Genomic DNA, 20,664 nt, shown 5'->3' on the forward strand with positions numbered 1-20,664 from the left:
GGCCCCCTGAGCAGGGTGGGCTGGAGGGACAGGACCATGGAGACAGTGTTGAAACAGAACAGATGGTGATAGAGAAGCTGTTGGAGCAGAGCTCCACTCTGGCAAGGACACCAGACCTAGAAATGCCAGTGGAGGCTCGAGCCTGGATTGCGTGGGGCTGCATTGCTGAACTGGTGGCCAGGGGCTGCTCACCTGTCAAGTGAACTAGCCCAGAACTGAAAGAGCTGGAGGTGGAGGCGTCTCCCATCTTCTAATGCTCCAGTCAGCTCCTGGCTTGGTAAATCTTTGGATGTGACAAAAATAAAGCTAGCTCTTGTTTGTGATGTTCCCATTGTCCTGATTGAGTTACATCACTTCTTGTCTCTGGCTTCTCCTGCCTTTGTTTCTGTGCTTGACTGCAAATGCTTCCTCAGATAGGGGCATGTTTATGAGCCTTGAGTGAGTTGACCTAGTCCTGATGAGCTTTGTACTGAAGTTCCAGGCTGTGGTTGCTTGATATTACTCAAAATACGCTGCTTTTTCTGCAAAGGTGCGTCATGGCACCAGCTCAGGCGCGCTGCAATGGGGCTGGACCGCTGAGGTCCCCCTGGAGAAGCATCCCTGCACTACCCAGCCTCCTCCTGTTGCAGGCTCATTTGGAAACGGTCTTTCCACACAAGGCCAGTGCTTAATCTATCACTGTAGGCTTTGTTCATTGTCTACCGTTAGCAGTCTAACCTAGGTTCAGCAAAGTAATTAGGAGGCATAATTAACAGCTCTCAGTCATGAGGCAACCTCTCCCTCCCTCCCCTCTCCCTCGCCATGTGGTGCACCTTGGTAGTGACTCAGAAAACACAAGAGGACATTATGAATCAAAAAATAAGTCTTTACCTGTAATTAACTGTGCACACAAAAAGGAAAACGTGGTAATCAAGCAGCCATTAATAGTTGCTTTACTGGAGGAGGATACACTGGAATCAAATGCTCATGGCAAAACGTCCCTTTAAGTTGTGGGTTTTTTATAACATTTAATCCAAACAAAAATAAGTCTCTACCAAAAAAAAAAGTATTTGAACCGTACACTATACGGACAGGTGTGGATAAGACACTGCGCTGCTCATGTACCGTATGCCTAATGGCCCCTGCCTTCTTCATAAGTGCAAGAAAACAAAACCCAGCAACGAAAATACAAAAAAAATCGATGCAGCAACTAGAGTTGTAGGCAACAGTATGTGCGTGGCCAGGCCAATGGTGGGACATGGGACTGTGCGGCAAGGATGGACCAGAGTCCCCCCTTCCCTCCCCCCTCCCCCGCCTGTTGTGTTACGGGGCTCTGGAGGTGGCATGACAGGACACTAAGAAGAGGGAAAATAAAAAGAACACCCCAGCCTATACCAAAGTAAATAAAGTAATAATAAAAAAAATATCCCTTGGATCGCGGCACTATTTTGCCAGGGCCCCGGTGGCCCCGGCCCCAGGTCACCCTGTGCAGAGCAGGGAAGGAGAGTCGCTGTGGGGGGAAGGATGGGGCCGTGTCCCCATGGGCTGCGGGACCAGGACCCTGGCGCAGGATGGTGCAGTCCCCATGCCGCCGCTCAGCGCCGTGGCCATCCCCGCTGCTGTGGGATGGGTTTGTGGGCAGGAGTCAGCACCCAATTTTCTGCATACCTCTCTGCTTGGAAAGGGGACCGAAAGACCTTGTGCAAGTCCTAGCGTGAAGGCAGGCGGAGGAGACAGCGGGGAGAGCCACCCGTTACCTTTAGTCTCCCCAGGTCCCTCGGGTAGCGCCTGGGCTGGGCTCCCTTGTCTGCGGCTTCAGGGGTCCACCCAGCCGCGCAGCTGGAGGGCGAGCACCCCGAGGAGGATGGTGCCAAGGCTGCTGCGCACGCCGGAGGCACTGTCGCAGTCCTTTTTGTCGGCTTCACACCTGGATTGCTGGCACAGGACCCCCTTGAAGCCCACAGGGCAGATGCAGCGCTGGTTCTGGTAGCAGGTGCCGCCGTTCTGGCAGAGCAGGAGCTCATCGTCGCAGACATTGGCTGCAAGGCGGGACGGAGGGAAGGATGTGGGTGTTAATCTGGGGTACGTTAAACCCCTTGACTGCAGCAGAAACTAGGAGCTTTTGGCTTTCTTCTCTAGTTCCTAGGGGTTAAATTATCTAGCGGTTGCAGTGCTAGAGTAGTCCCACGGTTGAAGGAACATAGCAGGGCTACCAACTCCAGGGGCAAAGCCATCAAGTCACTTTGGATTTGGGAGGAATGGCTGGAATCTGCTTGCCCTACACCCTGAGCATCGCTGGGCATGCCAGCAGGCCATGCTGATGCCCGTCTCATCTGGACCCACCTCACACCTCCCCCCGTCACTCTGGCGCGGTACGTACGGAAGCAGCCCTGTCTCCAGTAGTAGTTGGGCAGGCAGTCGTCGCACTTGGGCCCCGTGGCACCTTCTTTGCATTCACAGTAGCCGGTCTCGTTGCAGCGGTCGTGCATGGAGCCGATCTGGTTGCAGTTACATTCTGGCCAAAGACGGGGCTGTTAGTGCCTGTCCTGCCCGGGGACTTTGTGCCCGCTCACACCCTGAGGGGGGCGTTGGGGACTGTGGAAGAGCCTGGCTGGGTGCTGCAGGAGGAACTTTAGAGACCAAGGGGCTGGGAGGGCATGGTTGCATGAGAGACCCTGACAGTGCAAGCAGCCGTGGGTGCAAAGACCCCCACTTTGGAACTGAGCCCCTCCTGGTAGAGCAGTGCATCTGAATCAAGTTGGAAAGATGTTATTTGGGCTTTGTTTTCAGGGAAGAGATGCCCTGGCAGGCAGCAGGGGCAGCAGGGGCCGTAACGGCTGCTGTTCTCGGGGAGCACACGTGTGCGCACACCACCCTCTCTGGAGAGAGGGGCTGAACTGGAGCCCACCCCATAGACCGAGGTCCTGCACGAGCCATCCCGTCCCAGTGCTACTGGCCAAGGCCACCGGAGCACTCACCTATGCATACATTCTCATCATCCAGCTCCGCCGAGCTGTTGCGGTAGAAGCCCAGGCGGCAGTGCTGGCAGTGCTGGCCCCTCGTGTTGTGCTTGCAGCTCACGCAGGTCACCACATTCAAGAAGTCGATGTAGCTGCAGCGGTTGGAGTGGCCGTAGCACTCGCAGTCTGCGGAGAGGAGGAGAGAGCTGGGGAGCTGGGCCGGGAGCATCCTCCCTGGCGCTGGGCAGAGGAGAGGAGCCATGAGGCTTTGGGGAGAGCTCCTGCTCGGGTGAAATGCCACTGCTGCTGCAGGGCTGGGGTGGGCAGGATGAGTGCACACAGCAACAGCTGTTCCACACTGCCGGGGGGAGCAGGCTTGCTTGGTGAACAGAGCCCAGTCAGGGGGCTCTGTCCCCTTGGGGTGAGGCCAGGCAGGAGCCAGTCCCCAGCTGTGCCAGGACACCATCTCTTTAAGGAAATGCATAATCATGGGAGGAGGCACTGGAGAGGAGTCAGGTGTTAATTAAAGAGCTGCGTTGTTAATGAGCAGAGCTCAGCTTGGTGCCTGGGTTTGGCTCTGGTGGGGCTAAGGGAGCTGGGCTGGGGCACAGAGCCCCAGAGAAGGCTCTGCCTGGCTGCAGCGAGGTGGGGACTGGCCCGTGGGATGGAGCTGGCCTGTGGGAAGGCCCTGGGCAGGGCTGAAGTGGAGCTGAAGCTGCTGCGCATCCAGGTAAAAAACCTTGCTGCTTCTTTGGGTCTGTGCTCCTCAGTGTGCCCCTTGCTGCTGTACCTCCCCAACCGACACTGGGGGGGCAAGTATGGTGACTCTCAGGTTAAGCGTGGCTTGTGTGGGGTTCTTTGAAAGGTGGTGGACAAGTGCATGAAGGTTTGAACAAGGGCTGACTGGTGCAGCACAGGGATGCCTGCAAAGGCTGCTGGCGGCGTGGGAGATGCCACCGTCACTTGGCCAAGCACTGCTCCTGTCCCCAGGGCTGACCTCTCTCAGCTGTGGGCACGTGTTAGAAAATAATCAGCTAGGTTTAATTTGTAGCAAGAGGAATCTGATTACTTGCTTGTTGTGTTTGCTTTCTATTACCGTGGCTTGGGATGGTGACTGCCTTGCAGCGTTAGATTCAGGGCGCTGGATCTTTCTGGGAGTTTGAAAGCCCAACACAGGAGGAGAAGAGGTACCCTAGTTGCCTTGTGGCCGAGCTGTCCTGGCCAGGAGGTGTCCCTGCCAGCACGGGCAGGGGATAACGTGAGCGGAAACCGTGTCAGTCAGGTCTGGGCTTCCCCGACCGTTGGAGAGCCGGAGGAGGCTCAGAGCTGGGGTTTTATTCCAGGCTCTAACAGTAAACATGCAAGGGTGGCAGAGGGATGGGAGGGAAGGCTGTGGGTTGGCATGCACATGCAACTGGAAGGGGAGATTCGTTTCAATGAAATGATGACCAGGGAAGATGGAGCAGGGCAGAGGTTTCCCCATGGTTCACAGCTGCTTGAGGAGGAGCTGAGAGTCTGTTCTTATCTTGACCCTCCGTGAAACAAGTTCTGCCTATTCAACCAATATCCAAAGAACTGCAGCTCAAATACTTCTGGCTGCTGCAGGTCTCAAGCATTTCACCCTAGGGCTGCACTCTTGCACACAGCTAACCACGCCTCGGCTAGGCAAACCCTCCCCATCTTTTCCATGTCTGAGGCTGCTGGACCACATCACCTGGGTGAAGACTAGGAGTCCTGGAGCACTGCGCTCCCTCGCCTTACCTTTGTATGTTTTGATAGGAGCCACTGGGCCAGAGTCTGGTTTGAGCCGGATGAGTTTTGAGCTCTTTGAGGATGCTTCAGAAAAATCAGAGACATGCTTTTTCTCACCGTTTAGTACCGCTCCACGTCCTACCCTGCTGCAAGCAGCTCTGCTACGAGAACAATGCCGAGCCGAGCCAAGAACAGCGCTCTGGCAGCGCTGGCGTCTATTTCTGCACCAGACAGCTGGTAGCTGCTAAATTTCTCTTCTTCTTCTCCCCTCCTCAAAGTTTGATGCATGAAAAACTCGACGCCCAGCGCTATTGCAATGCTCAGAGCCAGGAGCTACTCACACATCCCCCCTTTATGCACGTTCAGTGGCGTGAATCGCGGCGTTCAGGGTAAGGATCTACAAATCTACATAGCTTCAAAAAAATAAAGGAATCTACTGGCCATGGCTTCGGTTTGGTCACGCCAGCTGGCACCTAAAAAGCTGCTAGGAGTGAGCTAGGAGGACGAGTACTATGGAGGTGGTATCTGGCAGGGCTTGCTACAGGGTCCTGCAGAGCCCGTGCTGCTCCAGCACGGCTTGTCCCCACCAGCACGTACCTGGCTTCTTCCCGTGCCTCTTGCCTGCAGAGTGTGCTGTGCGCCCTGCTTTGCTCTTCGGAGCTGCTACACCAGAACATAAAACATATCTGAGTGCTGTGGTGGGGAGAGGGCTCCCAGGGCCAGCCCAGCGCCGTTGGGCTGGGATATGGGCTCAGGGTAAGGGGCTGCCCCGCTGGGACGATGCCTCCTGGGGGCTGTGCTGCCAGCGGGACCCTCGTCCCACAGAGCGCGACCAGGGTGCTGGGGTGAAGTCTCCTGAATCGAGCTGATGGGGTTTGGTGCTTGGGGGATTTTGTGCTGTGGGAGCCCCAGTGAGGGGCAAGGCTGAGCAGCACTGGGATCCCACAGGGCGTTTGGGAACGGGTCCCACTGGTGTCTGTGGCATGCAAGCCCTTGCCCAGCACTGTGGTGCTGAGGGAGGCGCTGGGTGGGCATTGCTAGCTATACCCACCGGTGTCCGTCGCATCCCCACAGTGATAGCAATGGCAGGAGGTGGCCATGCTCCCCACCCCCAGGGCTCAGCCAGGTCTCAGGGGCACCAGGGCCTCCTCTGGTCTCCATGGCTTCCCATGGTGGGCTGGCACAGCATCCAGAACCTCCTCCACCAACACGGCCTCTCCAGCCCCCGTGGCTGTGATGGGCCACTGTGGTGCCCAGGTCCTGCTCTGCCACCATGGCCACCTCCATCCACTGGCACGATGGCTGGGCACAGAACTTGGCAGCCTCCTGGGCGCCCGCAGAGGACCAGCACAGCACAGGGGGTCTGCCGTGGGGAAAGTGGGGCAGCCCAAAGGGGAAGGAGCATTTCAGTGGGTCCCTGGGGAGCTCCAAAGTCCCACGTGGCTGCTGTGGGTGCTGCAGGTGGCCCTGGGGGCCACATCCTGCGTAGAAGCCCTCACGGTTGTACCTATCCCTTAGGAGGAGGGGGCCATGGCTGTGTGAGGAGGCTCCACAGGGTGTTGTGAGCAGGGTGATTGCTGATGAGGCTTGGCTCTGTTGGGCTAGAGCAGCTGATCTGCGCAGTTAATCTTACCTAATTAATCTTGGCCAGGGGACGGTGTGTGCCTCCTGCCCCATGGCAAGAAACCCCTTTCCAAAGCAGCTGGGGTGCCCATGGGCTCCCCTGGCGCCCGGGGAGACCCCTGCAGCCATCCCAGCCCCAAACACATCCCCCAAAAGATCTCCATGGGTCTGGATGAGCAAAACTGAGCTGAGGTGGACCCTCTGAGTAGGAGAGTGGGTTGTACGATGGTGGGTCGTGCTGAGGACGGGTAGGTTGTCCTGGACTACGGGGACTGGGGGAGAAACCTGTCCTGTCCTTGGGGATGGGCATGGCCTTACCTCGAATGTTCTCGGGAGGGTCTGGTGGCTTCAGCTTGGGTCCAAGTGCTGCTGCGTTTGGTGGGCGCTGAACAGCTTACGGTGCATCAGTTAGAGAGAACATCAGATTTACTACAGAGCCCCCTCTTGTTTGTTTACGAAGGTGGCAAAGGGACGCTGGAAGCTCTAGGCAGGTGTCTAGGGTGGGTTGGTGGAGCCGTATCTGGGTGAGGGCATGTTGAAGCAGGGATGAGAGACAAAGTCTCCTGGAAATCAGGGGGTTTGAGTGAGAAGAGAGACAGAAAAAGTACTCCTAAGGGAAGGGCATGGGACCTGCTGGATGGGCGAGTGTTGGCATGTGGTCATCACGTTGCCCAGGCATGGAGAGAAGCTAAATGTGCAGACCACTGTCAAGACTCGGAAGCTGCCCTTGTTCAGCACAGACCGTCAGCATCACCTGGCATCAATGCCCATGGTGTAGGCCTATCCCTTGTTACCGTAGTGAATACAGTTTTGCCTCTCTGTGAGGCCAGAGACAGGCCCAAAAGCACAAAAAAATTCCAAAGTGCCTCAATTTCAGCTCCTTCTGCCCCCCCAGTTGGGTATTTACAGACACCAGGTGGTGTCCTGGGCCCAGCTTCAGCAGTTACGTTCTGCACAGGAAGGGATGCTCATGTCTACGGCTGGAGCGAGCTACAGGCATCTGGGATGGGCAATGGGAACTGAGCACCCCTGGGCAGCTGCCGGGGCGTGTGCGCTGGTGGGAGCCCTGAGCAGGAGAAGCTCGAGCCTCCCAAGGTTCCCACCAGGAGCAGCTCACTTTAGGCAGTCACGCAGGAGACCTGAAGCAAGGAGATACAGAAGGCGGCATCTATGCTATAAACGACACAGGCCTATCTATTTACAAAGTTATTCTGCTCTACAAACAGACTGCGGTCTCGGGAGATGACAGGATTTCCATGATCCTCTCCGTTCACCCCAGCAGCAAGCCGTGAACAATCTCTCCTACCACTTACCATCCTCATCTTTCATGTATACGACTAAACCCCGAGGCTCAATCCAGCCTCACCAGATTCCCAGCTGCGTGTAGGGCACAGACGAACCCCGAGCGTTTTCCCAGGCGGGAGGAAGAGAGAGATGCATGGAAAACAGAGATGCAGAGCTAGAAACTATGGCATTCGCTGAGCGCCGGCAGCTGGGACTCGCTGGTAGGACCCAGCTCAGCCACGTCTCCTACCTTCTGCTTCTGGGCCAGCCGTGGCCGGGGGGGAGCCCACCTGCAGCGGGGCAGCTGCTGACAAGCTGGTGTAGTCTTGGAGCGATCCAAGGGGAAAGCTGTGTTACTGGGAGTGCTGGGGGAGCTGGTAGCCTCCAGAGCTTTGGAGGACACCACCGCCCCAACCCCGTGCCGTGCAGGTGCAGCTGGTGTGTCCCGGGGCAGGATGGCAGCGATGTGCTGAGCTGCCCGTCCTCAGCCCAGCCGCGCACTGCGTTCTGCTCCGGTGTTGGCACAAGGATCTCGGCAGCTGCTCCGTGCCCCTCCGCTTGGGAATAATGGAGCTGAGCCTTAGGGGGGAGGCACAAAGTCCTGGTTCCTCACCCAAACTTCTAGGCTCTGCTCTTCCCTTGGGAATAACAAAGAATTTGCAAGCCACTGCAGAGAAGCTACACTGGCAAGAGCTGCGTAGATGGCTTGTTTGCTTTCCCTGCTAGCCCTCACCCCTCTGGCTCCGTACCCCTCCCTGTCCCCTCAATGTTGGTAACAATCTTCAGGTTTGCTAGAAAACAAACCAAGGAACAGAATTTGAAAAGCCATATTATTAATTTCAAGCTCCAGTTGGGTAACATAAGGAGGAGGAGGAAAAAAAAAATATCTCTTGATCCTTGCCAAGTTTCAAAGGACAAACCTGAGTAGGAGAGAAATGTGATTTCCCAGCCTCGTCAAGGGGATGATAAACAATGCAGGATAAAAAAGAAAAAAAAATATTTTTTTTTAAAGGAAAGCTCTAAAAGAAGGTGATAGACATTGTCCTTTTCAGCTGGAAAGTGGAAACCAATTGATATTAATATGGTGTTAAAGAGAATATGAAAAAAAGCCCTGTGCAAATTGGCAAGGGTTTAATTAGAGTCACAATAAAAAACAGCCCTGGAGGCATTTTGCTTTTTAGTCATTCACATACACCTCCACTCAATCGCATTTACAGAGCCAGGAAAATTATTAATGCTCATTATCCTGAGAACCTTTCCCTTGTAGCTCTTGGACATTAATGGATAGTTTTACATTTTGGGAGGGGGATAGACATGTTTCACCCCCAGACCCAGCTCACACAAATGGGAAACCCTGGGCAGCTCTTATCACAGAGGGGCTTCTACCAGCCCCGATGAAAACTGCTGCTCTTGGTGGATTTCTGAGGGGAGCAGAATGAATTGAACCAACAAGTCATGCTGCGTAGCAAAACCATGGGGGCAAACGGTGCTGGTATAGTGGGGAAGGATCCCCAAAAAGTCCTTCTCAGAACATAACCACGCGGTCCCCTTTCTGCAGGACCTACAGGGAGCCAGGTGTCTGCGCTGGCTGCTGGAGCTCTGACCCACCAGGCAGGGCACGGGTTGGTTTTGTTTTTCCCAGAGGTGTACTGACACTGCTAAAACTGCTACGAACCAGAGGGGGAAGGAAAAAAAAAAGGAAAAAAAGCGCTTTTTTTTGCTTATTTTGAATGTGGGAAAAATGTAACAAATGGCAAGGAAGAATTTGACAGGCTTCAAGGAGGGTTTTGAAATAACAGAACTGCAGAAGGCAAATGAGAATAGCACTTAATTCATCCTCCTTAGGGTAACGCTGCGATTTCCCTTCTACCCATTTTGGCAGCCTCGCCTGCCTTCAGACCGCAGGCTGTGCCCATCGGCTCCCCCTTCTCCCCCCTCTCACCGCATGACAGGCGACCGGGCACAAAAGCATCCTACGAACATGACCACAGCTCCACCTTGACCACAGAAAACACCAGCAGCAGCCAAAGGAGGCAGATGTCTAGCAGATCCATGCGACCCAGAGACAACCCAAATCTAATCTGCTCCTCTAGCCTACGTGCAGCGTTGCTTTCTGCCTGGCCGCTACCCACTGGTGTGCGGAGGCACGGCGGGGAAGGGAGAAACACGTCGGTCTGGCTTTAAATACCTGGTTTTTTCTGTGTTTCTGTCACGGGCGTGGAGGCAGTGAACTCAGAGGCTGGTCTGGTGATGCTCGCTTATGGTGGGAGGCAGGAATCGAGAGGGCAGAAGACAGTGCGTAAATCAGAGAGTGAAACTGCACAGGGATGGGGCAGGACTCTAACAGGACTTTTTTTTTTTTTAATGGCTGGCTGGCTGAGCTGGCATTAAAGCAAGGAGGGATTCGTTTAGGCATCTATAATTCAGAAAGGAGGTAATGACAGAGTATCTCGCTTTGGGACTCTGACCCAGCTTGGGGTTAAGGGTGATCCCTTTACCAAGGTGTTGCCCCTGAGGTCCAGGCGAGTCAGGTTCACAGCCCCTTGGGGGTGTCCTGGTATTTCAGTAAGCACTTTACATGGGGCAGGACTGGAGGAGGAGGAACGTCTCTGGCCAAAAGCAGATCAGAGTTAGGCTGTGCCTTGATTCCCTGTTGCTGGTCAAAGGCACACAACGCACTTCTAGCATCAGAGCAGGTCCCTGCGGTCCCCTGGGCGGCCCTGGCTGCCGCCCAAACTGGAGCAGCCCCTCCAGGGACTGTCTCCATCCCCAAGTGCACCATTGTGGCCTGAGACCTGACTCTGCAGACACATGGGTGGGGGTCTGGATGGGGGCAAGGAGCCCAGAGCTCAGGCCTGACCATACTGAGCCAGAGATCTGGCGGCTGGACTGCGATTTACTTTTTATTTTGTCCCTTGCCACCAGTTAATGAAAGCTTTATGAGAACATTTTCCCTGCCCAGGAAGAAGGTTTTGGAGAAGGAATAAACCCTGAGATGCAAGATGTGGACCAGGTCCCTCAGAGCAGTCTGGCAGGAGAGGCAACCCCCAGCACCCCCAAGCCCACCCAGGTACCGTCCTACCTGCCCCAGATGCACGACACAAGCGAGGCAGGGCACTGCAAACCACACACACGTGCACGGCACTTGCAAAACACCAGACCTAAACTACTGCTACAGGTGAGCATGGATAAAAATCGAGTGCCCCCAGGCGCGTGGTGCAGCCGCTGACTTGGCGCCCTGTCCCTGCTGGGGCCATGGGGATGCTGCACGCTCTGGGCAGGGGTGGGGGATGAGCACGTGTGTATGGTGTGGACCTGCGTGAAGAGCATCTTTTCATGCACCAGAGGCTTACTGTCTTCTGCCCAGGGTCATTCCAACTGCATGGAAGTTGGAGCTAAACCCTCGGCTTCCTGATTAACTACTCAAGCAGGGTACTTCCATGAATATATCTATATTTGCATAAACATGCAATCAAGTTTCCTCATCCCTTTGACTGGCTTCTGGCAGCTCCCCCAGACAGACTGTTACTAACATACTGTGGGTGTAAAACGTCCTCCTGGGAAATATCAGGCCCAGAAAGCATGGCAAGGGGAGGAATGCGTGTCTAATTCCCCCATGAGAAGCTTAAAAAAAATGGCCTGCTGTTAAGTTTTATCTGCTCATTTCCAAATGACAAGTGAAAACGCTGTCTCCTTGTTCACGGAGGGAGGGAAGGAGGAACCCCGGGGAAAAGGACAGAAGTTTTCCTCTGTGGGGTGGTTTTAGACACTAGGAAAGGGTGTTTCTGGCACGTGTCGGCACCAGCCCTGCACGCTTCTGGCTGCTTGCACCGCGGCTGCCTGGGGAGTGTTAGAGCGCGGCGCTGCCCTTGACGGCGCGGCCAGCCTTCATGGCGTCCCGGAGTCCTTGAGCCTGGCCACAGGGACTGGCTGCGGCGCTGGGAGAGCCGGCAAGGGTGCAGCCAGCTTCTCCCTCCACCCGAGAGCCCGTCCCTGGTGCGGCTTAGCAAAGCCCGAGGCTGCTCTGTTGGTGGCAAGGGGCAGGGGTGGCAGCTCGCGCGCTGTGCTGGGGAGGGTTCCCATCCCAGCGAGGGGCTGGGGAGGCACAGCAGCACCCAGCCTTCGCCATGCTGCTCTGGGAGCAGCTCTTCTGCCGGCTCAGGTACCGCACCTGGAGGCTGGTGGCAGAGCAGGATGGGGTACAATTTCCCTCCCAGCCTGGCAGGACAGATGCGTGATTTAATTTTCTGGTGGGACAGTAAGCCTGCCTTGCTTTCCTGCCCTGCCTAGTGACGGAGCTGTAAGAGAGCATCTCCTGCAGCCGTGCCAGCCCTGTGTAGGACAGTGCTGCCAAGCGGCTCTAGGAGGGATGAATTCTGAAAACCTTTTCTTTTTAAAAGTACAGAATTGAGAGGAAAAAAAGGAAAAAACATTGCATCCCCCACATCCAATTCCTGGCTTCGCTTCTTGCTGCCCTGATGACAACAGAGCGACAGCAGAGTGAGATCAGCTGGGGGGGAGGATGTCAACCCACGGCGTGGTTGTCTCTTGGCTTTGAGGTGGACCCGTTGTGGCTGGCTCCCTGCTTGCAGGGACCGTAACGCTTGCTCCTAGCTCGTGTCACAAGTGTCCAAGTATCCTTGGACTGAATAGAGAGAACAGAGGGCTGCCCAGAGGCTGGGGGATGTGACCTGAGTCAGGGTGATTTTTATCCATGTCCCTTTATCATCCTACAGAGCAGATAGCCAGGGCCACCGATGCGGCATCCCCACCGCTGCCGGAGAGGCCGGGATGGGAAGCAGGAGAAAGGAGCCCGGCAGCTGAGCCCTGGCCCTCTGAGCGAGGCAGGGAGCATGGAACCCACCTGGCTGGGTGGTGGTGGCAGGTAGGGGGGTGGTGGTGGTGGTGGTGGTGCTGGTGGTGGTGGTGGTGGGCATTGTTGTGGTGGTCGTTTTGGCCGTGGTGGTTTTTGCGGTGGTGACCCGCTGCGGTCGCTCATACGCTAGCAAGCAAAGAGAAGAAGCAGGAGGCACTTACTGGGGGGCAGCGGGGGGTTCCCTTGCCAGCCCACGCACCCGCCAGGCTGCTGCTGCTGGGGCTGAACTGGTGACCAGTTTTTCTCAGCGCGGTTACAACTGGGGCACTGAGAGGATTAGGGCGGCAGCATGATGCTGGATGCAGCGCGTGCGTGCCGGGGCCAGAGCCTGTGGCCGTATCAGCTTACTCTGTTGGTGTAGATATTGGCTTAAATACTTACAGCTCGATCATAAACTAATTACCAATTAAGCTGAAAAGGGGAAATAAAAGCACGCCTGGGTAGGGATGGGGAAGAGCGGGCGGGAGGTGCAGAGGAGCCCCCAGCCCGCCCTGCAGGGGGTCTGATGTCCCTGGTGTCTGTGTGCCAGCTGGCAAGAGCCCTGCCTATCCCGGCTCCATGAACTGCTCCATTCCCTTCTGCCACCCTACAGGCAGCAAACTACCTGGCACCATCAAAACCAACCCGTACCCTTGGCACGTACTAATTACCACTGGCACCCTCTGTTCAGCAGGGGAAATTAATTGGTGGTTTAATGTCAGCGAGCCCCCGTGGAGCCGAGCGGGAGCAATCCCGCGTGCGGTGCCCACCCCACCGCGCTGGCCACAACAGCCCCGACTAAAATAATACTCAAACACAAATTCCTACTTAGCTTACACCTGCTGCCCTCCTGTCCTTGTTTGTCCCCCTGCTTCATGCAGATTATCATGCTTAATTTCATAATAGCCCTGAGCTAGTTTAAATACTTAATTTAGGTCACTTCTAGTCTCCTATGCAGGCTAAATAATCTCTCCTTAACTGGCCTTGGACACAAATCCCTCCTGTCCACCTCCTGCGTGTTGCTCCCAGCACCCCCCCAGCTTCTCCCTAGCAGAAAATTCTGATGGGAAACATCTTCCAGTGAAACAACGGTAGCACTGAGGATGCCAAGCACTGTTAAAGGGGAAAAAAAGAGTTATCAAAATGGTTTTGACCCGAAAAGCAAAGAATATTTTGGACTGTTAAAACATTATTATTTTTTTTTAAATCCTAAATTACTTCAGGGAGACTTTTAATTTTTATTTGGTTTTTTTAACCATTTAAATTTAAACTGCTTAAAATCTAAATATGGTTCATTTACCCAGAAAAACCTTCCTCCACTTTTCAATTAGGTGCGTTTTTCTTAATTACATTTGCATTCCTCTGAAACTATTTCTCCTCCGATCCTTTCCACTTGCCTGCAAACCAAAGAATTCATTATTCATTCAGCTCTCTGATTCGCTTCTTCTGGAGGGTAATTCTGAGCCACAAAATTCAAACCCAGGTTTCTGCTTACCCAAAACTCAAGGCTCTTTGATGTCAAACTACCTCCAGCTTTGTTAAATAAGGAGTCCTATCACACCATCACGCTTTCAATAGAAATCCCTGCTGAGCTCTGCCATCTCTGCTGCCAACACTTCATAGACATATGTTTATGTACATACACATGTACATACAGATGTACGCATACTTTCTCCGTGGGTTTGGGTTTTTTTTTTTATCGATACCCCAAAGTGACCCAGACTGAATGCTATGCCAGATAGTTCAAACCCAGCTCCTTCTCAGAGCAGAAGTCTGCAATACTGGGGGCGGGGGGGGGGGGGGAGTTCACAGCGAGCACTGGTGGTTTTGAAGAGTCTTTTTTTATTTCCTTTCCGGCTGCCATACTAACGAACCTCATGGGGGGAAACCATGCCAGAGGAAGAGGCAAAATGAGGCTACTGAAGTCAAAGGAAGAAAATATCAGACTCTTTGACAGGACAGAAAATGAGGCACAATTAGGGAAGACTTACTGCCTGGAAAATGATAATGGACAGAAAATAACCATGGGGTGTTTTTTTTTTTTTCTAGTGACATCTGCAAGGACCATGCACCGATGTTAAATGCCAGCATTTCAGTTATGTTTTTACTTACTGCCAAAGGCTGAGCCTGCAGCTGCACCTGGAAAAAACAAGAAGAAGCCTGGTCACTGGAAGCAGGACACCATCGGCTCTGGTACCAGCAGAAGATCAAACAGATACACGACGAGGGACCAAACAGCAATTAGTTGGTGGGGGTCTCTGCATATCAGTTTGCTGCAACGTCTTAAGAGCTGCTTTTGTCAAACCAGAGAGGCAGCCAGACAGCGCTGTCTGGGGTCTTGGCATCTCAAGCCTTTCACCTGGGAAAGAAAAACCAGTGTGGTCCTTGCTGATGGGTTTTTCCATTAACCATTTCCCTGACCCACTGTCAAAGGACAAGCATATCTTCCGAGGTTCACTGGGCAAAGCACAAGCTGTAGGGTCTGAGCCAGGTGTTGCATCTGGGACAGTTTTCGGTGAACAGAAGGGCTGAACACCCTTCCTACCGCAGCACTGGCTCAATGGGATGCTGCAAAGCCCCTGGCTTCAAACCCGCCAGCTGAAGATCACCCAAGGACCAGCTTCTGGCACCCAGGAGGCTAACGGCCACGGTCCTCCCTACTGTAACAAGTGGGTGAATGACGGGAAGGCTCAGCTTTGCATGAACATAAAGCACAGGACCAATGATGGTAGAGGCTGGACCACTGAGAGGAGGGGGCTTCAGAGAACTGCCGCTGTTGGACAGGAAGAGGATATCGATGAAGGGGAGGGGGAAGCCACAGAGAGGGGGAGAAGACTGAATGACAGATTGGAAGAGAGATGAATGGGAGAGGAAAAAGCAGAGGAGAAAGAGAAATAGGAAAAGACACAAGGAATAGAGGGGAGGGAAAGAGAGAGAACAGCATGTCTGTGCCTGTCAACACCAGAAACTCTCCCAGGCTCCTTTGAAGCAATGCAGCCACTTGGTGGGAGCTGACAAGCTCGTTCCCTTTCAAAGAACCTGCTCGTCTACCAGCCCTGGCACACACAAAACATTCCCATCACGGCCTTCGGAGCCTGAATTTCAGCTTTGATCATCTTAAAGCACATAAATCTTTCAAAAAATTTTTGGGGAGGGAGGGAAAAGATTCTCTTTGGTAATGCTCAAAGCTGCTGCTTGAAAGGCTGGAGTGGCTACTGTGGCTCTGTGACATTTAAACAAGTCTGCTAATGTGGACTGGACAGAAACCCAGGAGAAACCGGCCCATCTGTGATGTTTCCTGCCCTAATTCCCCTGCTCAAACGATGGTGGTTACGCATCCTTCATCTCATCTGTGCACCTTTGCTTCTGTCAGTGCCTTGCTCCAGCAGGCAATTGGATGAGACTGGAGCTGCGCAGAGGGACCGCAGCTTGCAGCGCTTGCCTGAAATACTGACAGACGCAGAACAGGATCCAGAAAGCCATCCAGAAAGCAACCTGCACTCCTGCAGCTGAGCAGTGCCAGCACTGAGCCCATGGACTACTTGACAGCCCGTGGTCTACCGTGGCTAAATAACATCTTCAAAGGACAGTAATTTGCACTGACACAAAGCCATGGACCTATATCCTGGCCCAAGGCCATCATCACTAGGACCCAGCACTCATCTACCAGTCAAATCGCCTCCGCGTCCACCCAGAGCCTCTCTTATTTCTCTGTGTACCGAGACAGGGGTAAATACCCGCTTCCCTCTCGGGAGCGGAGCATCCTGCACTGCTTCGAGCGGAGACGAACAAGATGAGAATCCGCCCCCATCTGTAGGTGTTGTGCAGCCCAGGGTGGGGGTGCGCCCCGGGCTGGCTCGCTGCAGGTTACTTACATGCGTTGGGGGACCCGTTGGGGAGAGGCAGGTAGGATCCTGCTCGCCAAGACCTGGAGCGAAAGTTCTTCTTGCACTTGCCGCAGTCCTGCCCCGTGGTGTTGTGCTCGCACTCGCACTGGAGGCTGCCCTCTTTGAAGGTGCACAGGTTAGCGTGGAGGTTGCATTTACACCTGGAAGAGGAAGACAGGAGAGCTGTCAGGTATTACGGCTGCTCCTCCGTGCCCCTGGTACAGCGCCGTCCATGTGCGTGACGATGTAGCGGCGAGGCTGGGCTGGTTACCCCTTTCCTGGTCCTTCTGCAGGGCTTTTTCACTGAACTCAGCTGTTTTCCCCAAGTATCTGGTGCTGGGGTTACGATTTCCACTTCCTCGCCCGAGGTGGATCTGCAGTCTCTATTCCAAGATGAGAGATATTTTACTCCCACCGTCCAACTGTGGTAGCACAGACCGTTTAATGGTAAGTCAGCATTTCCAGCTGAGACTCCAGGAAGGAGCCACGCACGTTTCAGGCGGGTACGGAAATCTGGGTGAGTAGCTCAGAGGGAGGCTTTTACCTGGAGGCAGAGAGGAGAGCTTCGGGCTGTAGCTGGAGGAGCATGGCTAATGCTGGTGGGGCTCAGCCCCTTGACCCTGGGCAGCGTGCTAAAGTCAAGAGCGTTTTCTCCTGTGGTGTGAAGTTGCACAACACAAACCCTTTTCCTTACGTGCAGCGCAGCCCCAGCCTGCTGCCACCAAAATAACACCGCGAACAAGGCGCCATCAGAATCTGCCTTTCCATCCCTGCCTCATCAGAGAAGATGACGACGAAAACCACGATTCAGCAATTTGAAAACATTAACAAACTTTTAATGAGCTGTAGTGCAGTACGCAGGGAATAATTATCTCCATGCACAGTAATTCCTGTTGCTCAGGCTCTGGAGGTGACTCGCGCAGAGGCTGAGCCCATAACTCAGACGTGGCTCTGGTAACTCCTGGGCCCCAGCTCAGGCCATCAGATGGAGACTTTGGGGACCAAACCCTCTCATTTAATTCCAGACACTGTATCCCAAACACAGCCCACTGGTTTTTCATTGCTTTGTGCAATAATTTACGCCCTCAGAAGCAGAGCCATTAGAGAACAGTGAAGCGGCGCCTTATGTGACCCAGTAGAGGTCTGATGGGCAGCGCTTCGTTCTACAGGGCTAATTGTACATGAGATGCAGAGCTGAGGGGAACGAACTGCTTGCAGAGATGAGGAAACGTGGCCCGCTGCTTCTGGTGCTCTATCTGCATGGGGATAAACAACCTGGATTAGGCTGGGAGCCGTGAGCTGGGTCTTTCCTGGCCGCCAGCGCCATGCATGCCCACCAGCTCTGGGTGCCTCTCCCCCTCTCCCCTGGAGCCCCCAGAGATGCTCCCCAGCCGCCTGCCTGACCCACTGAGGCTGCCGTTGCCTCCTCCTCCTCACGCATGGCTGGATGAGCTGCCTTCATGTATGATTTTGTTTTTCTTTCTCCCCCTCCCCTCCCTGTCCTTAATTCTAGCAAACCTGCTCAGAGGCTAAGCGTAAGCTGGATGAACAGTTTCTCTCCCCATCTTACAACCCTGCCTCTGACCAAGCAGAGGAGGAAATATTGCTGTCTCAAAAAGGGAGGAAAGAAGAAAATGTGGTCCACGGAGCAGCAGCAGACACACTCAGCATGCTCCACTTGAATCTGTGTGTTAGCGAGAGCTGGAGATGCCGCGTCACGGCTGAAAGCACTAACAGCCTCTGAGCATTAGTGCTCTGGGAGCAAGCCACGAATCCCAGTGTCCAGGTGAAGGAAGCAGCTTTGGTTGGTACCTACACAGGAGGGATGCTCTATTTCAGCTGCTCCATGTCCCCTCTGCCTCTGATGAGGAAGGATTTTGGCTGAGCCATCCCAGCCCTTTGGCAGAGGCGATGCCCAGCTCTGGGGTGCTGTGGAGCCTGACTCTGAATTATTCAGTGTCCACACAGCACGGCCTCCTTCACTCGCTTCAGAACGAGCAGATGAGAAGAAAGCGAGCAAGATATCGGGTTAAAGCAGGTCAAAGCCTCACTGCTACTGCCCTGGGTGCAGCCTGAATCAGAGCAACAGCTTCTGGGGGCTGCAGCTCTCCTCCCGCCTCCCACTGGTGGGAACAAGGGGATGGGAGCCAGCTCCAGGGCGCAGCCTTAAAACCCAGCTTGGGGGGAGTTTAGGAGCCTCAGGGGAGGGGTACAAGGAAGGCAGGGCACGGCATCCCCCTTGCTTCCTCTGAAGTCTGGGTTGGCATGGAGGGTAGCGCTTGGCTCCTGGCCTTAAACCTGCTAGTCTTGCAATGGGGACATCAGCCCTGGGTGACCACCTCCTGGTCCCCATCACCCCCTTCTACCTGTAGCACGTCCCTACTCCTGGTATGCCCTGCTGAGGGCCAAGCAGTGTTGCAGAGGGCTTCTGCTGGCTGCTGCCTTGCAGGAGGGGGAACTCATTTGCCATTAATTTGGCTCCAGCTACAAAGCTGCCGCCACCGAGCAGCAAGCCCCAGCCTTCTCGCTGCCAGGAGAGCGAGGCAGGGTGTGTGCAGGAGGCAGTCAGGAGTGCTGTCATACACACACGCTGCTCGCTGGCTGCTGAGGGCTGGGAGCTGGGTACCAGCCCGCAGGACAGCCCCCAGCCCCCTCCTGCCCCTGCAAAGGCACCTGCCAGTGGGATGGGGTGGGGGCTCAGGGGCGTCCCCCAGCCACTGAGTGCAGGGGTGATGGAGCACTGCTCTTCCCAGAGAAGACCCTCACTTCCTAATGGGTGTAAACAGGAAAACTGAATAAAGAGAAAGCAGAGGCAGCCAGTCACCCCACCTGCCTGTGCCCAGGTCACATATTTCTTACTGCTCGGCCCTTGGATGCTGTGCAAAAGTTTTGTTATCCAAAGGATCCATTTTGCCAGGGAATTGCATTCTGAACTCGACCTTTGAGGATCATCAATCTAAGCAGAGAACTGTAACCCCAGCAAGCTGACCCCGCCACCCAGCACTTTCCAGCCCAATCAATCAGGCTGCATTACTTAATGGCAAACAGCTGAGCGCCTTCAGCCAGCCCCATTTTGTGTGAAGGTTTGTGCACCTGGGCTTTCAACTCCTTCTTGAGGCTTCTCTGCCTCCTCCTCTGGGCCTGTAGCCCAAGGACATGCGCTAGAACGTGCACAACGTCTTTCCCCAGCCAAGATCCAGCTGGTGGAGTAAATGGCATTAACCCGGTCCCCTGGGTGGGAGCTGCTAGTCCTGTTTGCCTCTGCTCATCTTCCTCGGGCGGCCAGCCATGGCAGGGAAGGGAGGCTGAAGGGAAAGGTTAGGAGCTACTTAGCAATAAAGCTTAAATAGCAGCATGGGGCAGACACCTGCGCTGTGTCCTGCAGAAGGCAGCAATGGCCCTGCTCCAGTCCCAGGCTGCTCCAGCAAAATGCTCATTGCAAAATGGTTTCTTTGGCTCTGCAGGAGATCTGAAGAGCTGGGAGTGTTTCTCCTCTGGAGCTCATGGGTCGAAGCTAGCAGTGACGGTGCTGTTTCTCGGTGAGCATTCAGAGCCCACGTCGGATGCAGCCGTGGTGGGGCACAGCCCGGAGGAGAGCAGCCCCAGTGCACACCCAGTGGGAGCTGCAGCACCCACAGGCACCCTCCATGGCCCGGGGGCACCCAAGTCCTGTGCTGGGCTGTTAGCAGGTGACACAAGTGTATTTTGCATTAAACAGAAACTGGCTGACACTGTTCCCAGCAAAAGTAGCTGGAGTGCTGTGTGGCCCAAGACGTTACAGTTTGCACGACAGGATATTTATGAGTTTATTTTAGTGCAGGTCGTTCAGCTGCTGCCTTTCCTCAGAGTGGTGCAGTGTGGTCTGATGCTGCCAATGTCTCCACCAGGGAACATCATGGAGCTTGGAGCGCCAGGGAAAGTTTACAGGAAAATGTCCTTTTCTTTCTCTGTCTCTCTCTCTCTCTCTCTTTTTTTTTTTTACAGCCATAAAGAACAGTTTGCCATCTCTGCATTTCTCCAAGTCAGCATCCTGGAGGTCACAGCAGCGAGCGGTTGGAGAGGCATCTGGTGCCAGGCTGGCATGTGAGGGAAGGAGATGCCCGTGCACAGGCTTAGGAAGGGGGTGAAGGCAGGGGTGAGTGCCGCAAACCTGCAGAAGCCAGGTTGGGAATGGGAAAGCAGCCCCTGTCTCTGAGCTTTCATTGCTAATGACTTCTGAAATAATTTTAAAAAGCCACCCCCAGCCCTTTACTTTCCTTCCAAGGATTCTTACAGATTTTACAACCTCTTTTCTGTTTGTAACCCCACTTGCAGAGCTGGGAAG

General features: G+C 54.5%; 1 protein-coding gene across 4 annotated transcripts in view; it reads right to left on the minus strand.

Annotated features, from left to right (window-relative positions):
- Nucleotides 1–844: 844 nt before the first annotated feature.
- The window catches only part of NTNG2 (netrin G2), a 51,802-nt gene continuing 31,982 nt past the window's right edge, over nucleotides 845–20,664 (minus strand). The window contains exons 4-14 of one of the 4 annotated variants that reach the window (XM_055806214.1): nucleotides 16,329–16,501; nucleotides 14,566–14,592; nucleotides 12,463–12,600; nucleotides 9,787–9,855; nucleotides 7,849–7,923; nucleotides 6,633–6,707; nucleotides 5,289–5,351; nucleotides 4,701–4,775; nucleotides 2,958–3,125; nucleotides 2,360–2,494; nucleotides 845–2,018 (exon numbers count right to left, since the gene is read on the minus strand). In XM_055806214.1, coding sequence (XP_055662189.1) covers nucleotides 1,795–2,018; nucleotides 2,360–2,494; nucleotides 2,958–3,125; nucleotides 4,701–4,775; nucleotides 5,289–5,351; nucleotides 6,633–6,707; nucleotides 7,849–7,923; nucleotides 9,787–9,855; nucleotides 12,463–12,600; nucleotides 14,566–14,592; nucleotides 16,329–16,501 — 1,222 coding nt within the window. In that variant the 3' untranslated portion in view covers nucleotides 845–1,794. Of the gene's footprint in view, nucleotides 2,019–2,359; nucleotides 2,495–2,957; nucleotides 3,126–4,700; nucleotides 4,776–5,288; nucleotides 5,355–6,632; nucleotides 6,708–7,848; nucleotides 7,924–9,786; nucleotides 9,856–12,462; nucleotides 12,601–14,565; nucleotides 14,593–16,328; nucleotides 16,502–20,664 lie in introns of all 4 variants that reach the window. The other 3 variants (XM_055806148.1, XM_055806283.1, XM_055806354.1) reach the window with 3 other exon arrangements.

Source organism: Falco peregrinus, chromosome 1 (genome assembly GCF_023634155.1).
Source record: "Falco peregrinus isolate bFalPer1 chromosome 1, bFalPer1.pri, whole genome shotgun sequence".
Taxonomy (NCBI): Eukaryota; Metazoa; Chordata; class Aves; order Falconiformes; family Falconidae; genus Falco; species Falco peregrinus.